Source organism: Chlorocebus sabaeus, chromosome 7 (genome assembly GCF_047675955.1).
Source record: "Chlorocebus sabaeus isolate Y175 chromosome 7, mChlSab1.0.hap1, whole genome shotgun sequence".
Classification (NCBI taxonomy): Eukaryota; Metazoa; Chordata; class Mammalia; order Primates; family Cercopithecidae; genus Chlorocebus; species Chlorocebus sabaeus.
In genome coordinates, this window is record NC_132910.1 from 38,394,698 (window position 1) to 38,419,647 (window position 24,950).

Consider the following 24,950-nt stretch of genomic DNA (forward strand, 5'->3'; position numbering starts at 1 on the left):
TATTCCGTCCTGAGCTGCCGCTCCCCCACGATCCTCCCACCAATCCCGGGAGGGCCGCGACGTCCCTTGCCGCTTGGGTGGCGCCAGCTAGAGGGCGCGGGCCGGGGCGGAACCCGGTACCGCGGCTCGGGAGAAGGTGGGGGCGGGGTGAGGGGCGGGGCCTCGAGCGGAGGGCGTGGCCTCGGGCGTCCCGGGCGGCCGGCGCGCGAAGCTTCCCAGCCAGCTAGCGAGCGACGGGCGCGCGCGGCCCCTGCGCACTCGGCGGCCGCCTGCGCGCGTTGCGGCCGCAGCTGCACCCTTTCCTCCGCGGTTCCGCAGCCGAGCCCCGGCAGGACGCACTCCTTTGCGTTGTCTGCACTCGCGCCCCTTCCCACCGCAACAGGTCAGGGGAGGGCGGAGGTGACGAGGGCGCCCGACCCGGGACTAGAGGACGGAAGGGTCTGGAAGGTGAGCGCAGCCCTGCGCCCCCCAGGGCTGGGGGTCGGTCCGCCTGGCCCCCGACGCCGCCGCCGGACTTCTCGGAAGCCTAGGCTCTCCCCGCCTCTCTGCCGGCTTCCCAGCAAGCTGACTCAAGTCGCTGGCGTTCCCACTTTTCCGGTGGGAGCCTTCGGGGAGAACGGGCGAGGGCTCAGAGCTCTCACTGCCCTACTTGCGATCCCGCGGCAGGTAGCGCGTAGAAAAAAGGGACGGGGACACGGGAAGATACTCATGCTTCTTCCTCACCCCCAGCCCCCAAATCGGACGTTTGCTGTGCACCCCGCGTTTTGTGGAGAGCTGTCCCGTTGTTGGGACCTGCTCCCTGAGTTGCGTAATGAGTCCCAGAAGTTTCTAGGGGGGAGGGGCGGGGAAAAGCGGGATTCTTCTCTCCTGCACCCCGGGACCCTCTCCTGTGCCTGTCGTGGAGGGAGATGAGGGCCTCCCGTCGCGTCTCACTGAGAGCAGGAGGGAGACGTGTGTCGGTGGTCCGTAGTCTCCGGGGAGGAGTTGGAGCCACATTCTGAGACTTACTTCTGGGACAGAGGGAGAGGCGTCTTCAGAGTGTGGGACTGGTTAATTTCTCCTGATAATGCTTTTTTCCTTCGGGTGTCCCATCCTCTGTGACCGTCGCACTCCCACCCTCCGACGGTGCGAGCGCCGGAGCCGGGGAATGAGAGGGGAGAAAAGGTGGAGAGTGTGAATCACACGTTACCTTAGTGTGATGGTAGTTACATTAATGGAGCTGCGACGGGCCTGCGGGCGGTTCTATACCGTCCTGATAGTTTTCCCGGAGCTTCTCCACTACCAGGACCCGCATATTGTTATGCAAATCATCCCGGGTAGGCACTTGGCTTTGGAGGTGGAGATGTGTCCGAATCTCCTGTGAACCAGTCTCTGTTGGGGGAAAGGCCTTGCAGCCAAGTGATTTGTTTTATTTAAGGGTGGAGCGGAGATATTTTAACCCCCCCTTCGTGCACGTTGTGGGGTGTGACTTACGGGGAAACCAGACTGATTTAAAACCTTCAGTGCAAACCTGTAAATTAAGGCGAAGACCCAGTGTTCCCTGGGACAGTTGCAAAGTGAGAAGAGCTCAGAAACAGGCACAGAAACATTAGGTAGGAGTCTGAGAGGCGTGGAGAATTTGGCTTGTGCAAGATTGTTTCAGAGCAAGGTCATGCGGTGTGTGTAGAAGGTAGGTGGCCATGGGATACTTCTCTCAGACCTGCGTGGTGTCGGCCTCTGGGTGGGGATAAAAGTCACAAAAAAGACCTTTGGACCCAAGAGTCTAGGTTTATTTCTCTGGGACTGAAGAATACCTAGGCATGGCCCTGTTTCAATGTTTACTTCCTCTGTCTAATGTATTTCCTTAGCTCGCCTTTCATCTTTAGTGGGAAGGATTCCTTGAGTGGATATTCTGGAAGTAGATTCACAGGAGAATGGAAAACTCTGGATGGTTTGCCTGCTTTAATTTCAAGGTGTTGTCTCTTGTGGATGTTGGAAAGTGTTGTACTTGAATATTTGAAGATAAATATGCAGAAAAACAGTGGTGAGAACTAAAGGAAAACGATCCAAGGGGAGATGAGGAGAGAAAGCAAGAGAATACATAAGTAGTACGTAAAACTAGAGAAACTCATTTGAATTAAGCTATGTTTACGGAGAGAACCAAGGAAATAATTTGGGATAGATTTGGTCACTTTGAGACAAGTAGAGATTGAAGAGTGGGACTTTTGGGGAAAATGAGTTTAGATATTGGAGACTTTTCTTTTTTCAAATATAACTTACAAGGATGATGAGGCTGGAGATGTGGGACTTGCAGGTATGCTGCTGTGAATTCTTTGCTTTTCACCTGCAAGAAAATTAACTGTTAAATATTAATCTGCCTTATTCATTCACTGTAACAATTGAATTTGTATCTTTGGCATTTGCTTAACTCTTCAACTTTGCAAAAATATAATTTTGAAGAATAACACTGTGTTAAATTAGCATACAAAGATCATTTAGAGATTGAAAATTTATGACAAAAGTCCAGGCCATTTTAAACATTGCTTTCTCCTACATGCATAACAGGCATGCATTTTTTGCCACCAGAATCACTAATCTGCTATAGGGTAATAAGACCATGTCAAAACTAGCTGTCTCTTCTGTTTCCTCTCTGGTTTAACTGAATTTCGCAGAGCTGATTGAGGTGAAAGTTACTTTTTTAATTGACTGAGATACTTGCTTAATTAGATTTTGGATTAAATTTGGAAGAGACTATTCAATTAAAATACATATATATGAGTTACGTCTTTATCAGACACCTCTACAAGTCACTTTATTTATTTTTGAGACAGGTTCTTACTCTGTCACCTAGGCTGGAGTGCAGTGGCACAACCATAGCTCACTGCAACCTCCAACTCCTGGGCTCATGGGATCCTCCCTCCTCAGCCTCCCAAATAGCTGGGATTACAAGCATGTGTCACCATGCCCGGCTAATTTAAAAAAATCTTTTGGTAGAGATGGATTGGGATGGGGAGGAGGGTCTCCCTACGTTACCCAGGTGGGTCTTGGAACTCCTGGCTCAAGCAATCCTCCCACTTTTGCCTCCCCAAGGGCTGAGATTACAGGTGGAAGTCACCATGCCTGGCCTACAAGTCACTTTAGCCAGGTGATTGTTTAGTTGAAGTTTCATATTGCCTTGAAAGTTGAAAAGAGGGGTGAAAAAATTGAGCTTAGAAAGGGTAAACTTGTTTCCAATATTTTTTTGAAAAGCTGATGGAGTTCTATGTTCAATTCTGTAATTTGTGGGCCCAAAGTTCCTTTATTTCAGGGCTCTAGACCATTAACTAATTTTTGGGGAGGTTGAGAAACTATGTTGGAGAGAGTGCAAATTAAGGAACCTCATTGGGGCTGGGCACAGTGGCTCATGCCTGTAATCCCAGCATTTTGGGAGGCCAAGGCGGGTGGATCACTTGAGGTCAGGGGTTCGAGACCAGCCTGACCAACATGGCGAAACCCTGTCTCTACTGAAAATACAAAAATTAGCTGGGCATGCTGGTGTGCTCCTGTAATTCCACCTACTTGGGAGGCTAAGGCAGGAAAGTCACTTGAACCCAGGAGGTGGAGGTTGCAGTGAGCCGAGATCATGCCACTGCACTCCAGTTTGGGCCACAGAGCAAGACTCCATCTCAAAAAAAAATAAAGTAAAATAAAAAGGAAAAGGAAAAAAGGAACTGTGTTTACCATAAGTATACAGAGTTTCATAAGTGATATTTTCCTCATTAAATAATAAATTCAACAATGGTTTCTCTTCCCAAGTGATGTTTAATTGGCAGTTGCTTTCTAGTAGTCTCTTTTTTTTAATACACAGTAGAAGCATATTTAATATTGTTGATTTGGATCTTAGATTTTAAAATCGATTACATAAACTCTGTAATCCATTTATTAACATTCTGCCACAGCATGAAAATAATTGTGAAATATGTGGCTCTTTGTAGGTACACATCCATTATTCCTGATTGTTTATATCTGGGCAACAGATTGTTATAGACTTGACACCATGAGACCCCCAAGGTCATCAGGGTTGCTAATAGGAGTTTTTGTTGTATGCCTTAGGACAGAACTTCAGTAGTATTCCCGAAGGAAAGAAAATCAGCTGATTTTCTTAAATTATCTGGCCCATTTTAAACATGACTAAGGATTTCTTGCTAGAGTGACTTTTTCCTATTAAAAGACTGAGATTATTGTGACAAATAATGCCTGAAGGAATCAATTACGTCATTAATATAATATCTGATATTCATTCCTAATACCGTGTAAGTATTGAGTAGCTTCTGTGAGGCAGACAGTATCCTAAGCATTGGAGAAATTGTGATGGTAACATGATGAAGAAAGAAAAAGGGCCTGTGCAGATGGAACTTATATTGGCACTTCACTGTTTACCAACAGCTTTCACATGGCGTAATCATTTAAGCCTAATTGTGACTCTGAAATTGGAATTCATTTTCCATTTTAAAATCAGGAAATTGAGTTGAAGAAGTTAAGTGACTTGACTCTGTGACTCAAAGCCTGGTGCCCTTTCTACTATGGTACACTGTGTTGGCTATGTTGATGTGTGGTTTCCTGTTTTTCAAGAATTACAGCTTGTCTCTAAAATATAAATAGTGTTTCTCCTTGGGTAAGTAATTCTTTCTGGTCATTATGGGAATAAAAACAAGTATTTTCATTTAGGATTTTGAACATTTGTGCCTCCAAAGGAAAAAATTATGCAAACCTATTTAACAGACACATGATGCTTATTTGCACTAGATAAGAATCCTTACCTTTCTAAAAATTAAATACAGGGCGTTACAGACTAGCTGCCTTAGTGCTTGAAAACTATTATTCAACTTGTGAAAGCTCAGTTTATAAATTTTTGAGAGCATATCCCTATGTAAATCAGGACATACTCATACCATTTCCTCCTCTCCTATAGATACAGTGAATATGTGCAGTCTGGCAGTAGTTCTCAGACCTATAATGTACTCCTGAAAGGCTTGTGAAAACACAGATGTGCTCCTCTTACCCATCCCCCGAGTTTCTGATCCAGCAGGTCTAGGGTAATGCCCAAGAATTTGCATGTGTAATGTGTTCGCGGCTGATATTGATGCTGTTATTTCTAGAACAACACTTTGAGAACCACTGCGGTATAGCGGAGAGTTTAAAAAGGTTTCTGAGTCAGACAGCTTGGGTTTGAATCTTGGATTGCTACCTACTAAGCTGTCAGACCTTAGGCAAATTACTTTTTTCAAGAACTATGAAGGCTGACTGAGCACTGCTGCTTATGCCTGTAATTCTAGCACTTTGGGAGGCAGAGGCAAAAGGGTCATTTGAGCCCAGGAAATTTGAGACTAGCCTGGACAACAAAGTGAGACCCCTTCTTTAAACAACAGCAACAACACCTGTGAAGTCTGAGATTTTACCCTACTCTCAAGCTAACTAACCTGCCACAGTTTCACGGACCCCTGGGTTAGAGAGGAATGAATAACTTTATTACTCATCAAGATAGCTGCAGCCAGAATATCAACATTTTCTTACTCTGGTTTCCTAAGCCCCCATTTTCCAAAGGGTTATGTGAAGAGAGGAAGAGAGCCAAGTGACACATGCAAAAACAGTGGGTTGCATTAACAGGAAGGGAATCCTGAGTTTAGGGAATCCTAATCTTTTTGTGTGTGTGTGAGACAGTGTCTCACTCTGTTGCCCAGCCTGGAGTGCAGTGGTGCAGTCTCGTTTCACTGCAACCTTAGCCTCCCAGGTTTAAGCAGTTCTCCTGCCTCAGCCACTCGAATAGCTGGGATCACAGGCATGTGCCACCACGCCCACCTAATTTTTATATTTTTAGCAGAGAGGGGGTTTCACCACGTTGGCCATGCTAGTCTTGAACTCCTTACCTCAGATGACCCACCCGCCTCAGCCTCCCAAAGTGCTGGGATTACTGATGTGAGCTGCTGCGCCTGGCCTCCCTAGTCTTTTATAATTGTCAGTAAGCATATTTGCTCTTCACAGGGAGATTTTATCTTCTTGTTGTTTTTTTCCCCTAATCATTAGAACCCGTGAAGGGAGGGGCTGGGTGGGCATGGTGGCTCATGCCTCTAATCCCAGCACTTTGGAAGGCTAAGGTGGGTGGATCACTTGAGGTCAAGAGTTTGAGACCAGCTTAGCCAACATGATGAAACCTTGTCTCTACTGAAAATACAAAAATTAGCTGGGTATTGTGGTGGACACCTGTAATCCCAGCTACTCGGGAGGCTGAGGGAGGAGAATTGCTTGAACCGGGCAGCAGAGGTTGCAGTGAGCAGAGATCGAGATTGTGCCACCGCGCTCAAGCCTGGGTGACAGAACGACAGAACGTGACTCCGTTTCAAAACAAACAAAACCTGTGAAGGGAGAGTTTTATCTTGATTATACTGCATAGTAAACATGCTGCCCTTAGTGCTAGGACACTATCCCTACTTTCCAAGGCTATTCACCATACAAACATCTTTAAAGATAATTTGGAACAGCCGGGTGCAGTGGCGCATGCCTGTAATCGCAGCACTTTGGTAGGATGATGTGGGAGGATTGCATGAGCTCATAAGTTTGAGACTAGCCTGAGCAACATAGTGAGATCTCATCTCCATGAAAATTAAAAAAAAAAAAAAAAATAGCCAGGTGGGCTGGCCACGGTGGCTCACGCCTATAATCCCAGCACTTTGGGAGGCCAAGGCAGGTGGATCATTGAAGTCAGGATTGAGACCATCCTGGCCAACATGGTGAAACCCTGTCTCTACTAAAAATACAAAAATTAGCCCAGCGTGGTAGCACGTGCCTGTAATCCCTGCTACTCGGGAGGCTGAGGCAGGAGAATTGCTTGGGGGTGGAGGTTGCAGTGAGCCAAGATCATGCCATTGCACTCCAGCGTGGGCAACAGAGCAAGGCTCTGTCTCATAAATAAATAAATAAATAAAATAAAAAATAGCTAGGCATGGTGTTGCATGCCTGTAGTCCCAGCTACTTAGGAGACTGAGGCGGGAGGATTGCTTGAGCCTTGACCTAGGCTATAGTGAGCTGAGATCCTTCCACTGTACTCCAGCCTGGGCAACAGAGCAAGACCCTGTCTCAAAAAAGATAATCTGAAACAAAACAAAGACAATTGATGCCTCTGCTTGTAAAAATATGCACAAATACCACAGACCCATGGAGAAATTGTCTCCCAACACCTTTCCAATCCTCCGTTGTTGTTTTTTTTCCCTTATAAAATGGAGCAAGCAGTATAGCAGTATCTCCTTTATTGAGTACTTGAACAGATTAAAGGGACTAAGATCTGGCAAGTTCTTGGAGCAGAGCATAGTAAGTGCTACATAAATGTTTGCTATTATTATTCCTGAAGGAAGAGATTGTGTTCTCAGTCTTTTTTTTTTTTTAATGGTAAATATTGTCTCATAAGATGAAGTAATTGGTTTACTTTGAATAAATTGCAAACTCTGAGTTTGTTCCAAGAAACTTTTGTAAGGGTCCAAATTCTGAAATGAGGACAATGCCTTGTACGATATTTTGCCAGCCCACAGGGAATGAGGCAGAGACATTTTCTACCAATATTCATGTGCTTTTCTGTGTTTCCCAGCTTCTTTATGGTTACACAGAATCAGGTGACTCATCTGTCCAGATAAGCAATGAGTCACAGATAAGCAATAAACATTTATTTATTTATGTAGCATAAGTTAACTCCATATAGTAGTAAGTACTATGAAAAAATAGAAGTGTGGCCAGCACTGCTATTTTTCTCCTCAGTAGCCATTCCTGTTGGTTCTTGTTGTCACTAAGAGAACTTTAATTGCTAAGAGACTACATTTGTCCAGTCTTGGGTAATAGATCATGTTTGTTCTCAGCCAGTGATGACAGTTTGTATCTTGATTTACCTGCTTCCTTTAAAGCTAGAAGAGCCCAGGTGACCTAGTTCTGGTTTTTTCTTAGTCAAGATTTTTGGGAAGGATTTTCCTTTTCTGACAAAAATAGACAAATGTGTCAGGCAGAGCCGCACCTTCCTCTTCTCCTCTTCATGCCTTGAATGTGAATGAGATATCTTGTTTATAAGATGTACCATGACAAGCATAAAGACAACATGCTAAATAGGCAGAGCAGAAAAATTCAGAGTTCCTGATGCCCTCATTGCATAGCTAACAGCATGCCAAGTAGCCACCCTCTTCTAGACTTTCTATAGGAGAAACATAAACTTCTATTAATTAAAAAAGTTGTTACCTGCAGCTAAACACATTCCTAACCCATATAGTAAGCATAATGGAGTAGAGAGTACTCATATGGAGAAGAGAGTACTCCATTATGGCTGGAGAGAGTCCTTGAGGGACAGCATTGTTACATTAGCTTTGAGAGTCAGTGAAGGCCTCTCTGAGAATGTGTCATTGAGCTGAGTGCCTAATGATCAGAGGGAGCCAACAACGTGTGGGATGTGTACTTCAGTGTAGGGTAGCTCCAGAACCCCACTGAACAAAACTTCAAAGTGGAGAAGAGATAGTTGGGGAAATTGTATTCCTTTATGGATTTCTGAGCTTGTGAGGTCCATACGTATTGAGAGCCTAGAGGAACTGTAGATGATCAGATCAGTTTGGGGTCCTGGGAGATTATGATCTCTCCCAGGGGGTAGATCTCTCTACTTGGAGTAGAGTTCTAGAGAATCAGACTAAAACAGAATGTATGACCCATGACTTATCCCTGACACATTGCCTATTACCAAGAGACTGTTATTCCTGGGTAAAGGAAAAGTATAGATGACGAGGGGCTAACCAGCTTACAGGCCTCTGGTCTCTGGACAGAGTAATTTTTATCATATTCTCCTTTGGAAACTAGATTGTGGTCCTGGGACTGGGGAACTACTTGCTCTGTTTGTCCAGTTGAAAGGTTCCCAGGCTGGGCGCAGTTGCTCACACCTGTAATACCAGCATTTTCGGGACCAGCCTGGACAACATGGCAAACTCCTGTCTCTACAAAAATACAAAAATTAGCCAAGTGCGGTGGCTCATGCCTGTAATCCCAGCACTCTGGGAGGGCAGATCACCTGAGGTCGGGAGTTTGAGACCAGCCTGACCAACATAGAGAAACCCTGTCTCTACTAAAAATACAAAAAAATCAGCTGGGCATAATGGTACATGCCTGTAATTCCAGGTAGTCGAGAGGCTGAGGCAGAAGAATTGCTTGAACCCCGAAGCATAGGTTGTGGTGAGCCAAGATCGTGCCATTGCACTCCAGCCTAGGCAACAAGAGTGAAACTCGGCCTAAAAAAAAAAAAAAAAAATTAGCCGGGCATGGTGGCACACATCTGTAGTCCCACTTACTCTGAAGGCTGAGATGGGAAGTTTGCTTGAGCTCAGAAGGTGGAGGTTGTAGTGAGCCATGACTGTGCCACTGCACTCCAGCCTGGGTGACAGAGCAAGACTCTGTTAAAAAGAAAGAAAGAAAGAAAGAAAGAAAGAAAGAAAGAAAGAAAGAAAGAAAGAGAGAGAGAGAGAGAGAGAGGGAGGGAGGGAGGGAGGGAGGGAGGGAAAGAGGGAAAGAAAGAAAAGAAAGAAAGAAAGCTTCCCTAGTGTATGGAGTTGCCGCAGCACATGGTTTGGCCAGCCAAAAAAATAACTAGAACAATTACTACCATTTATTGAATGTTTACCATGAGCCAGTCATTGTGCTAAGACTTTTACAAATATTATTTTACGTCACCCGACAACAATCCCATGAAACCCTATATTACTGATGAGAAAGCTGAGGCCTTAGAGAAGAAGAATAATTTTCTCGAGGTTTTTTTTTTTTTTTTTTTTTGACAGTCTCGCTCTGTCACTCAGAATGGAGTGCAGTGGACTCCGCTCACTGCAAGCTGCATCTCATGGGTTCATGCCATTCTCCTGTCTCACCCCCCGAGTAGCTAGAACTACAGGTGCCCAACGCCACACCTGGCTAAATTTTTTTGTGTGTTTTTAGTAGAGACAGGGTTTCACCGTGTTAACCAGGATGGTCTCAATCTCTTGACCTCGTGATTTGCCAGCCTTGGTCTCCCAAAGAGCTGGGATTACAGGCGTGAGCCGCCGCACCCTGCCTGGAGGTCTTATAGCTGGTTGCAAAGCGGATCTTCTACCAGCATGTCATAAAGACTCTTGAGAGTAGGTTCCCCAGAGTGTACTAGGTTTGGAAGCACTTAATGACCTAAGTGAACAGAGTATTTGAAAACATCTTGAGTCACTTTTTATATTCATCTTCTCTCTTTTTTTCTCTCTCTATATGTATGTGGTGTGAGTGTCCATAAAACTTACATATATGTGTATATACTCACACATATATGTGTATACACACTCTTGAATTGTGAATTGTTTATTTGGGGAAGAAAAGCAGTTTGATACACATGACACTTTAATTTCTGAATAAATTTGGTAAGCAAGAGGAGGAGGACTATAGAAGGGTCACTTAGATGGTAACGTACATTCCTGCCATGGAACATTCCAAAATGAAATAAAGTTTGCATCATTCACATAAAATTTAATGTGGATATAGCTGCTACGATGTGTCAGTGTGCTAGGTATTTTAGTTTGGTAATATGATATATGCTTCTCTGTTACTCTAGGTAACAAGCTCTCCGTTTTACACGTAGGGGCACGGAGGCTTAACTTGTCCAAGGCGATCATGCAGCTCACTTGAGCCTAGCTTCTTTCTGCTGTACAGCACTACTCTGTTTTTAAATAGAGCCAAGTTAGTATCTTCCCTATTTTCTTTTCCTTTTTTTTTTTTTTTTGAGGCAGGGCCTTGCTCTTTCATACAGGCTGAAGTGCAGTGGTATGATCACAGCTCACTGTAGCCTCCACCTCCTGGGTTCGAGCTACCCTCTCACCTCAGCCTTTTGAGTAGCTGGGACCACAGACATGTGCCACCTTGCCCAGCCTTTCCCAATTTTTTTTTTTTTTTTTTTTAAATAAGACAGAGTCTTGCTCTGTTACCCATGTTGCAGTGCAGTGGCACAGATCACGGTTCACTGCAGCTTCCTCCTTCCTGGGCTCAACCTATCCTCCTGCCTCAGCCTCCTCAGTAGCAAGGACTACAGGCATGTGCCACCATGCCCAGCTAATTTTTCTGTTTTTTGTAGAGACAAGATGTCAGTACCTTGCGAGGGCTGATCCTGAACTTAAGCAGTCCTCCTACCTCGGCCTCCCAAAGTGTTGGGATTACAGGCATGAGCCACCATGCTTGGCCTGTGGAGGATTATATTGAAAGATTGATATCATAACAGAATAAAAAGTGAAGATGCCCTTTTACATCTCCTGCTCTGGCCCCTTCACCAAATCTCTTCCCTTTCCGGAAAACTACTATTAACAGTTTGGTATATGCTATTCCAAACTTTGTGTGTATGCATAAACTTAATAATAAAGCATTAAGCAAACAAACAAAAAACTTGGCTCATATTGTACATTTTATTTAGATCTTGCTGAGATAAACCTATGTAGTTCTTTTTGATGTTTTAAGGCATCTCATTATGATGTATCATAATTAGCCATTTTTAAAATGATATGTATTAGGTTGTTACCAGTTTTCTTACTCTTAAAAGCAATATTTTATTGCACATACCTCCTTGTACACATGTGACTGTATTTTAAGGAATGATTCCTTAAAGGAGAATTGCTAAATTGAAGCATACACTAAATTCCTTTCTTGGTGGTTTAGAATAATAATTTCCTGACTGTAGTAGGCCACCATTTGAACCTAACATAACCTAACATTCGTAACGTATCGTAGTGTGTATCTGGGCCCTTCATACAGCTGTGGAAATCACACATCACCCTCAACAGCTTTGCTTAGGCTGACTTTGGTCTTTGTTGTGAGACACAACTGAGATATCAGTCAGTAATCTCATGATGCAGTCTTCCTGCCCCTCTCTCCCTCTGTAGGGAAAGATCAAGCCTCTCACGAAATTAAGCGTTTTAGTTGCACAGATAGGTCCCTGGCTGTGTCCAGGGGCTCGATTCCTCGGAAGCTATGGCCTCTCTCACTTTGAACCCCATTCACCTACCCGAGAATCTGTAGTGCTCCTGAGCAGTGAGACCTAGGGCATTGCTCACTCCTTCAGTCTTCTGCTTATCAGTCTTGAGGACCCTTTTTCATTACAGATCTCCATGGCTTGCTCCTCACTTTAAGTCTTTGCTCAAATGTTGTGTTCTCTGACCACCCTACATAAAACTACAGTACTCTACCTTGATTCCTCTCTGCACTCTATACTCCCATTTTGCTTTTCTAACATCTATCTATTTTACTGAATGTGTCTTTGCTTACCTTCTGTAGTATGTAAGCTCAGTGGTAGCAAGAGTCTTTTCTTCACTCTATTTATTTTTTATGTTTTTTGAGACAGGGCCTTGCTGTGTTACCCAGGCTGGAGGGCAGTGGTGCAATCTCAGCTCACTGCAGCCTACATCACCCCTCCCACCTGCATCCCTACTCAAGCAATCCTCCCACCTCAGCCTCCTGAGTAGAGTAGCTGGGACCACAGGCATACACCACCACACCTGGCCATTTATTTTTAATTTTAGCAGAGATGGGGTCTTGTCATGTTGCCCAGGCTGGTCTTGAACTACTGAGCGCAAGCATTCAGCCCACCCTGACCTCCCAAAGTGCAGGGATTACAGGATTGAGCCACCACATCCGGCCCACTCTCTTTTTTTCTTAGTACCTGGCTTAGAGCAGACACTCAGGATACATTTGTTGGTTCTGTCAGTCAGTGAACAAACAAGTGAACTCAGGACCCCTCTCAGATTGATAGCCATCCAACAGCCCAACCTGTCTCCTTTCCTACTGTTATCACTGTCCACCAAAGAGCCCTAGGGGTGGGTGCTATTGGGTTGCAAGCAGGTTGAGCATCTTCATTGGGAGGGTCATGTGAGGAACTGCCATCAGGGACTCTTCAGGTGCCTCTACAGAGGTGTTATGAAGAATAATGCCAACAGGAATGCAATAGTGTTTTATTGATCACTTACTGTGTGCCAGCCCTGCAAGTCAAGAGAGAGAAAGTGTGAGCAGCGAAGGCAGGGGTAGAGCGAGGAATGCAGAGAAAGAGAAAAAGGAGAAAGTGAGCGATAGTAAGTGGTGAGGGAAGGGGAGGGAGAGGAGTGGGGATTGAGTTGGAGAATTGAGAAAACTTGCCTAGGGGGCCACTATTGCTGGTCAGAGGAGTGACACATGTTTGACCCTGAAAAGTAGATCTCTGCTAGTGTGAGTTAACTAGAATATTTGCAACATCCATGCTGCAATCTTTTGAGAAAGGAGATAGAGTGACAAATTATGTCTGCTAGTATGGAAACATTGTAGTTAGCAAGTCAGCAATTTAAATTCCATGGAGAGGGAGATAAAAGACCTTATCAGGAGTAAGAATAGAGCTATCAAGGACTATATTCAGTGTTTCAACCTCAGCCAAAATTGTAACAGCCTCTTAAACAGAGGTAAGTTAAAATGATTACAAATTTAATGTGTGTTTCCATTTGTATCAAATGGTTTGTCGAGTCTGTACTAAGATAATTTAGTAACATACCTTTGCCTTAAGGATGTTTGAAAAGTAAAACATACAAACTATTTAATGCAAGTTAGGATAAGTGTAGTCAATTTATAAATACTCACTAGAGAGGGAAAAGGAAACAGCTGTAGACAGTGTTAACCATGAGAGGTTGTTTCCAGAGTTACACAAGATAGTAGCAAGACTATCTGCCCAGATTGGATACTAATTTTTCCCCCAAATTCAGTCTTGTTTTGAAAGAATGCTCAGTAGTTGCTTTATTTGGGTTTTGTTTTGATTAAGTACCTTTAATGAGTGGAAGTAAAATCTTAAGATTGATTGTTACCAGGACCCACTTTTCTTGTTAAGTGTTGCATTCTCCTGTGAGAATGACCTGTTGATTACCTTTCTCTTGCATACTTGACACTCTTAACTTTTCTTCCTTTTAATTCTAGTGAGGATGCTGACACAACCTGTGACCTTAGGCAAATTACTTAAAACTGAGTCTACATTTTTTTTTATTTTATTTTATGATTTTGAGTCTCCATTTTCTTATCTATAAAATAGGATATTAGTATCTGCCTTGCAACTTTATTATAATGTATTAATGAAATGCCGTTTTTCAAAGGGCTTATTTATATTTGACACAATGCTTGGCACAAAGTAGGCACCAGGGGAATGGTATTTCCTTTTCTCCTCCCCCTCCTCATTATGGTAAACTTGTGCACATTGTTTTCTTGCTGAAATGGCTTTGAGAAGCAGCCTCACAGTTAAAAGTGCAGTTGGCCTTTGATATATACTAGATAGTTTATTCATGCAACCTGGGAATTGGAGAACCATTTTCTAATTCAAATGAGAACTTGGAATTCTGTCTCCAGGAAAACTTCTTACAGGTCATGTGTATCCCTGAATTTACCCACAGGCTAATGTTCACGGGCTGCTGTTTGTTTCTCTTTCAGATGAACAGGCTTGCCACTTTCCACTGACTGGGAACAATGGCATTTACAGAAAGAGTCACCAGCAGTGGCAACAGGTAAGCATGGAATCTATGATTCAAAGACATGCTGATATTTAATTTTATGATCCACTTTTCAATGAATAAGTTTGGTCTTTTTCAGTTTTGCAACTTAAGAACTCACTGGTGCAGGAAAATGTTTGAAATGTTCAGTTTTCTCTACATGAAGTCAAACTTGTTGGACTGGCTACATATTGTCGTTTAAAGCTAGCAATTGCCGAGTCTGTTAACTCATTTTTTAAAAATGTGATGTTAATTTAAATGATTAAATCAGCATTCTAATGCTGTGTTCAGGATAACAAGATTGCACTGATTTGGGGAAAGCGTACACATGCTCAGCCTGTGCTTGAAATAAATAAACAAATCCACCTCATCCGGAAAGCTGTGAAGGAGGGAATTCCTTCATATTTATATTTTGCCCCTTTCACATCTCTCCCTCCAACTCTGCACACACAATTTAGTGCCTTCTTGCATATAGTAATTGATCAGTTTTGATTGAGGGGATACTATTAACATTTTGAAGCAGTTTTAAACAGTAACTCATTTGACATTCAGAAAGAATTATCACTGATTAGTTTTTATTTAAACTATTAGCTACTCAAAAAAAAAAATATATATATATATATATTTTGAGATGGAGTCTCACTCTGTTGCCCAGGCTGGAGTGCAGTGGTGCGACCTCAGTTCACTGCGACCTCCACCTCCCAGGTTCAAGCGATTCTCCTGCCTCAGCCTCCCAAGTAGCTGGGATTCACCAGGTTGACCAGGCTGGTCTTGAACCCCTGACCTCAGGTGATCCCCCTGCCTCGGGCTCCCAAAGTAGTGGAATTACAGGCATGAGCCTCTGTGCCACACCAAAAACATATTAAATGTTTTTAAATATTACTACTACCCCTTGTAGTAACATTCTAGCAATTACAGAATTGTTTTTATTGTTACTTTTATCATAATTTCTATTAATTAATTAATTAATTAATTTTTTTTTTTTTCTGAGACAAAGTTTTGCTCCTGTTGCCCTGGCTGGAGTATAGTGCCATGATCTTGGCTCACTGCAACCTCCGCCTCCCAGGTTCAAGTGATTCCCCTGCCTCAGCCTCCCAAGTAGCTGGGACTACAGGCACATGCCACCACACCTGGCTAATTTTTGTATTTTTAGTAGAGACAGGGTTTCACTATGTTGGTCAGGCTGGTCCCGAATTCCTGACCTCAGGTGATCCACCTGCCTCCGCCTCCCAAAGTGCTGGGATTACAGGTGTGAGCTACCATGCCCAGCCATAATTTCTATTTATGATAGAATTATTTTCCCCCTTCTTGCTACTGCATTTGACTAGTCTAAAAAATAAAAACATTATAGGAAATGTAGACTCAGACTTATTTAACTAATATTTATAATGCCATGGACTAGATGATGGTGCCTGCAATTGTGGACCATCCCAAATGTTCTCCCACCTCTCCCCCTTTCTGGTTCACTTAGGAAATGATTCAGTTCCTGGTCATCACTGTGGGCCTGTTAAACTTGGTTTACTCTCTCCCCTCACCAAAGGGAAGACAGTTGACCCTGACTGCTGCAATTCACATTCTGCTAGAGCCTGGGGGAAAGCTGTTATCATTTGTCTTTAGGTTTATTCATAATGTTGGGTTACACATACGTTTTACATTTTTATGTAGTTAAATGTCTTGTCCTTTATGGATTCTGGCCTTGATTGCGCTTAGAAAGGTCTCTCCTCCTCCAAGATTGTGAAAATAATGTCATGTGTTCTTTGCTGGCACTTGTACGATTTCATTTTTGCATTTAAATCAGAACTTGTAAGCTGGTGGACTGTGGGACAGATCTGGTCAACATATGGGTTTTGGTTGGCCTGTCACAGAATTCTGAAAGAAATTATCTGCCAATGTTTTTTACTTAACAATCTTCTATCTTCTCATGAAAAATTTAAGATTTAGCAACCCTGGGCTTGCACTGCCATGTAGCAGTGCTCAGACAGAATTGAATAGCTTCAGCTCTTTTAAGCAGAACACAGGCTTTCTAATTCAGAACTTCCCAAGTGGTATGCCATCAAATGCTTTTCAGGTGTGCCACGATATTGATTCCCCCCACCCCTCCCCACAAGCCTAAAGGTCAGCCAGAGCTCCTATCTAATTTCCCCCGCAGACATCTGCTTTGTCCGTTTGTCCCAGAGACTTGATGTAAAAAAAAAAAAAAAAGTTGAGAAAGCACTGACACTTTTCAATTCGTTATAGCTCTCTGCACAGCCAGATTCACACATTTAGTTAGCTGCTTGACCCTCTTTGACTTTTTAATATTTTGATCCATATGTAGTTAACTTGAATATATTGTATATTTCATATTAATAGGAAAAGGTAAAGATGGGGGATGTTAGGGAACCATTTTTTTTTTCTTTTTCTTTTTCTTTTCTTTTCTTTTTTTTTTTTGAGATGGAGTCTTGCTGTCACCAGGCTGGAGTGCAGGGACACGATCTTGGCTCACTGTAACCTCCACCTCCCAGGTTCAAGCAATTCTCCTGCCTCAGCCTCCTGAGTAGCTGGGACTGCAGGCACACACAACCATGCCCAGCTAATTTTTGTATTTTTTAGTAGAGACGGGGTTTCACCATGTTGGCCAGGATGGTCTTGATCTCTTGACCTTATCATCTGCCTGCCTTGGCCTCCCAAAGTGTTGGGATTACAGGTGTGGGCCACTGCACCTGGCTAGGAACCATTTTTTTTTTAAGCAAAAAGCTAGACAATTGTTTCATCGTTATTTATTAAATCACCTATCTTTTCCCCACAGATATGAATGCTAGGTCTAAATTTTATCACAGTTTTGGGGCTGTTGTTGGGCTGTCTTTTGCTCCATTGATGTGTTTTTTGGCAACTGTGGCATATTGTTTCACTGTATCTTTATATGTCTTAATATTGAGGCAGATTCTTCGTAATTCTCATTTTTAGAATTTTAATAGCTATTCATTCTCATGCTTCTCAATGTACTCTGAAGTCATTAATAATTTTCTAGAAAAATTATGATTGGCATTTTGATTGGAATCCCTTTGAATTCATCAGTTAGAGTTGACTACTGTAGGCTATTAAAACGTATTCCTATAAGAATGTAGATATCAGACTGGTGAGAATTTAAGGAGCTGAAGAAATTTTAAATTTTAATTGTAAGATTTTCGTGGAGGTCTGATATTTCAAAAAGGTTGAGTTATTGACGTTGGTTCGTGTGTTATTTCTGGTAGATGAATCAATTATAGTGGGTAAAAGTATTATCACTGACGTGATTAAAAAGATATTTTAGCTTAAAACCTAGATGACAGGTTGATAGGTACAGCAAGCCACCATGGCATGTGTATACAACCTGCATGTTCTGCACATGTATGTAACAAACCTGCATGTTCTGCACATGTATCCCAGAACTTAAAGTCAAAAAAATACATATATATATATTTTTTGTTTGTTTTTGAGATGGAGTCTCACTCTGACTCCCAGGCTGGAGTGCAGTGGTGCAGTCTTGGCCCCTCCACCTCCCAGGTTCAAGCTTTTCTCCTGCCTCAGCCTCCTGAGTAGCTGGGACTACAGGTGCCCACCACCACACCTGGCTAATTATCGTATATATTTTTTTTAACGTGTCGTCCAGGCTGGTCTTGAATTCCTGACCTTGTGATCTGTAAACCACCCCCTACTTCCCGCCTCCCAAAGTCCTGGGATTACAGGCATGAGCCACAGCGCCCTCGGCCTAAAAAAAGATACTTTATATTCTCTTACTTATTTTTTTTTTTTGGCTTTGCTAATTATTAAGTTTGGATGGGTAACTGCCCCTTAGAACATTCTAGCAATTACAGAGTGTTCTTATTATTTGTTACTTTTATCATAATTTCTGGCTCCTCACCTCCTCAGTATACTCCTTTTAATTTTAGTACCTAGTACAAGTGGTAAGCTTGGGGATATCCTTTAAAAAGTTCTATTTTCAATACACACCAGTAGCTCACTTGTTTAAATGTTTAATCATGATAGGTATTTAATCTTTTAGTTGCCCAGAAAAAAAAACATTAAATTCATGTGGAACTGGTCCAGGACTAGGACATATTTGCAAAGGAAAGAGATGTATATTGAGTACGCAGCTCTAATCATTCAAACTAAATTGAAGTCTGAGCATGAACCCTTACTTTGCTCAGGGCTATCAAAAGTCATAAGCATGGACAGAATATTAATGTAATGTGTAAAGACAATATTTGTTATAGTTCTTAGAAACAATAAGCTTATTCTGTGACTTCCAGATTTATCAGCACTTGACACTGTTGAATTTGAGCTCACTTATATATTTCTTCACCTTCCTTCCCTCCCCCTTTTTAATAGTTCTTTCTAAAAATTGTTACTAGAGTCTAACAGACTGAGAAAGGCAGACATTGTTAGTACAGTTTAGTGCATTTCCTTTTCTTTTCTTTTCTTTTCTTTTTTTTTTTTTTTTTTTTTTTTTGAGATGGAGTTTTGCTGTTGTTGCCAAGGCTGGAATGCAATGGCATAATCTCGGTTCGCTGGGTCCTCCGCCTCCTGGGTTCGAGCGATTCTCCTGCCTCAGCCTCCCGAGTAGCTGGCACACCACCATGCCCAGCTAATTTTTGTACGTTTTTAGTAGAGACAGGGTTTCACCATGTTGGCCAGGCTAGTCTCAAACTCCTGACCTCAGGTAATCTACCTACCTCGGCCTCTCGAAGTGCTGGGGTTACAGGCGTGAGCCACCGCGCCCAGCCTAGTTTAGTGCATTTTCATAAAGTGAACACACTTGTGTAACAGATCAAGACCAGCTTTCTAGAACTCCTCTCCTGTCCCCTTTCAGCTACTACCTCCCTTAAAAGTCACCGCTGTTCTGACTTCTAACACCCTGCGTTTGTTTTGTCTGCTTTTCAATTTTATTTAAATATAATCACATAGTATATACTCCTTTATTTTATAAAGTTTCCATTCATTTTGATATTTGAAACACTGTGAGGTTTAGGGGTCAATCTACATGACTTTTGGCTCCCCAAAAACTTAACTACGAATTAGCCTACAGTTGACTGGGGAAACCTTACAAATAACAAAAACAGCTGATTAACACATATTTTGTATGTGTATTAAGTACTGTATTCTTACAATAAAGTAAGCTAGAGAAAAGAGAATGTTATTAAAATCATGGCTAGGTATGGTGGCTCATGCCTGTAATCCCAGCACTTTGAGAGGCTGAGGTGGGCAGACTGAGTCCAGGAATTCATTTGAGACCAGCCTGGGCAACATGGTTAAACCCTGTCTCTGCAAAAAATACAAAAATTAGCCACCTGTAGTCCCAGCTACTGATGGGTTGGGGTGGGGTAAAGGCTTGAGGTGGGAGGATTGCTTGAGCCCAGGAGGTCAAGGCTGTGGTGAGCCGAGATTACACCATTGCACTCCAGCCTAGGTGACAGAACAAGACCTGTCTCAAAAAAATCATAAGATAAAATGCGTTTACTGTTCATTAAGTGGAAGTGGATCATCATAAAGGTCTTCATTCTCATCCTCTTCATGCTGAGTGTAAGAAGAAAGTCTTAATGTCCCTGAGGCAGAAGAAAATCCACATGTCAATGGACTTGCGCAGTTCAAGCCCATGCTGTATTTTATTTCTTCTGTTCAATATATTTAAATATCTTTATCATATATTTTATATTAGGATATTACTTTCCCATCAACTTCTCATGGTCTAAGATGATAATATAATTATCCTTACTCTTTGTTCCACCTCCTTACTGTCACCTTCCCTCCAGCTAGTCTGTTTTGGTTTTATCCAGATTGATAGCATATTTTATTTTATGATTATTTGTGCCCTTGCAAGCTTTGTCTTTAAAATGACAATAAAAGTGGAAAAACCAATAAGCATTATTTACATTATTTTGATTGAGAAGGAAAATGGTGTCTAGGATTTTATTTCTCCTCCAACGTCAGCCCCAATACTACTTGAACAGAAGATTCATATTGATCAGGACTAGTGAACTATCATTAACTGAATAAATTGTTCAAATTAATACCAAATTTTAAATTGCTTCATCTTTGAATAGTGCTTTTGCTTTGATTGGACTTTCTAATTTCTTTTTCCTTATTGAAGGAGAAAATGTGCCTTTTTGCCATTTCACTAACGTGTTCCCCTTCTTACTCTTTTGTATCAGCTGCTTGAAATGTCTCATTTTCTCTTTGGAATCTTGAAACTAAAATTAAATTTTACAAAGGGTGTGCTAAATCACATTCTTCTGAAATTGGGTGCAGGTAACTGAAGCCAGAGAGTAAAGTTGGGATATATTCTGGGAAATTTTTTACTTGAGGACAGGGGAAAATGTGTTAAGGTAAACCATAAGAATGAAAGAAATGTCATTTCAGGCTATACCACCAAATGGATGGGACATAATTTTATTGTCTTCTGCCATTCAGAGTGGGTACTGAAGTGTTTTAGGAGATTTGCTGAGATGCTTTTCAGTTTTTGGAAAGATTTGAGGGATTGGATTTTGTGAACCTTGAATCATATAGGATGGAATACTGTAGCCCTGGAAGCTCTCCTTTTCGAGTTTGAAATAATGTTTAACTCTCCTAATTGAGAAGAGTTTTCAATTATTGAGGAAGCTACAAGGTGTTAAACAGATTAACACCTATTATATGGACAGATCTTCTTTGTGCAAGTAAATCAAGGACCAAACTTCTAGATGCTTACTAGAGAGATTAATGGCTGTAGGCCATGTTTTCCTGAAATAGTGATTGGCCTGGGCATTGTAAATAGTGCACACCTGGAATTGTGAAATGGGGAAATAAGGTTTCCGCATTTTCAAGTGAAGTAGTTTCTGGCCTGATTTACAAGTGCAAGAATATTTCTTATACAAAACACCTTGTTTTCCTTCACTGTAGAAAATGGTTGCTAACTGATAAGTATGTGTCATTGTCATATGTAGTTTAAGATGAGTCACTCAGTTTGATGGGTTTAGAAGAGTTTAGATTCAGACTTATCTGAGAAGTGAGGAAATATTTTTTGGAATTAGTTATTTCCCAAAAGGAAAGTTAAATTTTGCGTATAAGGAAACACTGCTACTTAGTATTTACTCTTCTACAAGTGGCACAGTCATGTTGAAAAACAACATAAGTAACTTTATTGAGGTATAATTTACATGCTATTTTAAGTATACAATTTAATTTTTAGTAACTTTACTGAGTTGGGCAACCATTAGTACAATCCAGCTTTAGAACATTTCCATCTAGATGGAACTACCTGTTTACAGTTAATCCCATTTTCATTCCCAGTCCCAGGTAACCATTAATCCTCAATAATTTTGCCTATTCTGGACATTTTATATAAGTACAATGGTACAACATATGAGTTTTTGTGACTGACTTCTAAGGATAAAGTTTTCAAGATTCATCCATATTGTAGCAGGTATCAGTTTTTTAGTCTTTTTTATTGCTAAATAATATTCCATTGCACAGATGTGCCATCTTTGTACTATTTGTCAGTTAATGGACATTTAGGTAGTATCCACTTTTTTGTTTTTATGAACAGTGTTCCACATGTGTTTTTATTTCTTTTGGGCAGATGTTTAGGAGAGGAATTGCTTGCCTCTAAGGTAGGTTTCTGTTTAGAGTCATCTTTATTCTAAGCTCACAAGCCATTGTGCCCAGGGGTCAGTTTTGTTTATTTGCATGTACTTTTTCTCTCTGTCTTTAGCCCTGAACTCCCTACTAAGGCTAAGAGTTGGAGGAGAATGAATTAATGTTAATAATTATTTTGTGCCTTCAGTATAATGGACACTAGTCCAGGCATTTGGCATTATATCATTTTAGGTGATAAACTTGGTCCAGGTGGTAGATAAGATGAACACTGAGTTGAATTGCTGGGGATAACATTGTCTTTGTAGGGATACTAATTTTATACTGTCTTGATGTGGGAAAGAACCATTTTTCTTTCTGGAGGCCTTCCATTGTAACAGTACTTTTCTTCTGAAGCCATAGTAGTCAGCCTCCTTTAGGAAGAAGAGAATTTCAGTTCCAGTTTCTCCTGTTTTGCAGAAGCTGGGGAACCATTATTTCAAAATCTGAGTCATGTTTTCTATGCTCTGTAAGGTGTTCATATTAGTAGCCTAATTTTACTGGAGAAAGCAAAGGCCTGCAGAGACCTTCATAGCTGAGTATGTGAATCAGACTATGGGGAATGCTGGGACAACTAGGTCATTTCTGGTTGGAATTTTTTTTCCCTTATTTCTTGAGACGAAATCTCACTCTGTCGCCCAGGCTGGAGTGCAGTGGTGTGATCTCCGCTCACTGCAACCTCTGCCTCCCAGGTTCAAGCAATTCTCCTGCCTCATCCTCCCAAGTATCTGGGTCTACAGGTGCATGCCACCACACATGGCTAATTTTTTATTTTTAGTAGAGACAGGGTTTCATCATGTTGGCCAGGCTGGTCTAGAACTCCTGACCTCGGGTGATCCTCCCGCCTCAGCCCCACAAGGTGCTGGGATTACAGGCCTGATCCCGCTAAGCTACCACGCCCAGCCCTGAGCCACCGTGCCTAGCCCAATTTTGCCATACTTAAAGAAACAAAAAACAAAAAAAAAACTATCCTTTTTACTTTTTTTCTTTGCTGAACTATTTTAGAGCAAATTCCACTTCACTTCTGCATACTTTATGTGCATCTCTAAAAATATATGGATATTTCCCTACGTGAATACATACCAGTCTCACACCTAATAAAATTAACATCTTGGATTCATCTAATACCTAGTCTATCTCTGAACTTTCTTCTTTTTCTTTTTTTTCGTTTTTGAGACGAAGTTTCACTCTTGTTGCCCAAGCTGGAGTGTGATGGTGCAATCTGGGCTCACTACAACTTCTACCTCCTGGGTTCAAGTGATTCTTCTGCCTCAGCCTCCCGAGTAGCTGGGATTATAGGCGCACATCACCACGCCTGGCTAATTTTTTGTGTTTTTAGTAGAAACGGGGTTTCACCATGTTAGCCAGTTGGTCTCAAACCGCTGACCTCAAGTGATCTGCCCACCTCAGCCTTCCAAAGTACTGGGATTACAGGTGTGAGTCACCATGCCCGGCCCCAAACTTTCTAGATTGTTTTAAAATGTCTTTTAAAATTGTTTTTGGCTGGGTGTGGTGGCTCATGCCTGTAATTCCAGCATTTTGGGAGGCCAAGGCGGGTAAATCACCTAAGGTTCAGTAGTTCGAGACCAGCCCAGCCTACATGGTGAAACCCCATCTCTACTAAAAATAAAAAAAATTAGCCAAGTGTGGTGGCATGTGCCTGTAGTCCCAGCTACTCGGGAGGCTGAGGCAGCAGAATCGCTTGAACCCAGGAGGCAGAGATTGCAGTGAGCCGAGACTGTACCACTGCACTCCAGCCTAGGCGACAGAGTAAGACTCTATCTCAAAAAAATAAATAAATAAAATAAAAAATAAATAATAAAATTGTCTTCATCCTGATTCAAGGAAACCAAAGTTCACATATTGCATTAGGTTTTGTCTCTTGAGTCTTAATCTAGAGCAGCATTTACTCTATTTACTTGTGGGGTGGGAGCATTTACTAGTTAAGGAAACAGAGTTGAATGTATGTCCTAATTTGTGGATTTGTTTGTTTCCTATTAATGTGTTTAACTTGTTTCAATATACCAGTAGTTCTTAACGGAGGACAATTTTGTTTCCCTCTCTTCCAGGGGACATTTGACAATGTCTAGAGAGATTTTTAGTCATCACAATCTAGTGAGTAGAAGCCAGGGATGCTATTAAACATCTACAATGCACAGAATGGCCCCCACCACAAATAATTTTCTGGTTTCTAATGTCAGTAGTGCTGAGATTGAGAAACTGTCAACCTATCCCATGTATTTCCTGAAGAATGAAGTTAGCACTAAAAGCTTGGTTGGATTCAAGATAACTCTTTTTGCTTAAAATAGTTTAATTGCCCAGGAGTGCCGGTATTCTGTTTTGATCTGGGTGTTGGTTACAAGAGTATATCATTCTGTGAAAATTTATATGTGACCTCTGCACTTTAAGAAATGCATGTTATTTTTAATTTTAAAAGTTTACATTAAAAAAAGAAACCTCTTTAGTTGTATTGGGTCCCTTCTTCTTTTTGTCTACTACTTCACACTTCTTAAATAGTTCAATAAATCTTTAAAGCCTCATTCCCTTTTAAAGTTCCTTAATAGTCATGTTTTTTTTTTTTTTTTTTTTCCCAATGTGAGAGACTGGTAGAGATGGGGAAAAAATGGGTGCCTTTTGAACCCATTGTTGGGATGGCTGAGTGTCTGTTAGGGAAGTCAGAGTGCTGGTACTTTCCTTGCTCTGGAGAAAATTGCAGAGTTGCCCTAAGGGAGGGACACCTAAATGATAAGTAATGTTAGGCCCCTTGGGTTTTCTGTGAAAGCTTAAAGGAGAAAGTCA

The 24,950-nt window shown here is 41.8% G+C and overlaps 1 protein-coding gene across 3 annotated transcripts in view; it reads left to right on the forward strand.

Moving 5' to 3' along the window:
- Positions 1 to 226: 226 nt before the first annotated feature.
- The window catches only part of AFF1 (ALF transcription elongation factor 1), a 207,818-nt gene continuing 183,094 nt past the window's right edge, over positions 227 to 24,950 (forward strand). For 2 of the 3 annotated variants that reach the window (XM_007999174.3, XM_007999175.3), the window contains exons 1-2: positions 227 to 447; positions 14,464 to 14,537. In XM_007999174.3, coding sequence (XP_007997365.1) covers positions 14,500 to 14,537 — 38 coding nt within the window. In that variant the 5' untranslated portion in view covers positions 227 to 447; positions 14,464 to 14,499. Of the gene's footprint in view, positions 448 to 14,463; positions 14,538 to 24,950 lie in introns of those variants that run through there. The other variant, XM_073017473.1, reaches the window with a different exon arrangement.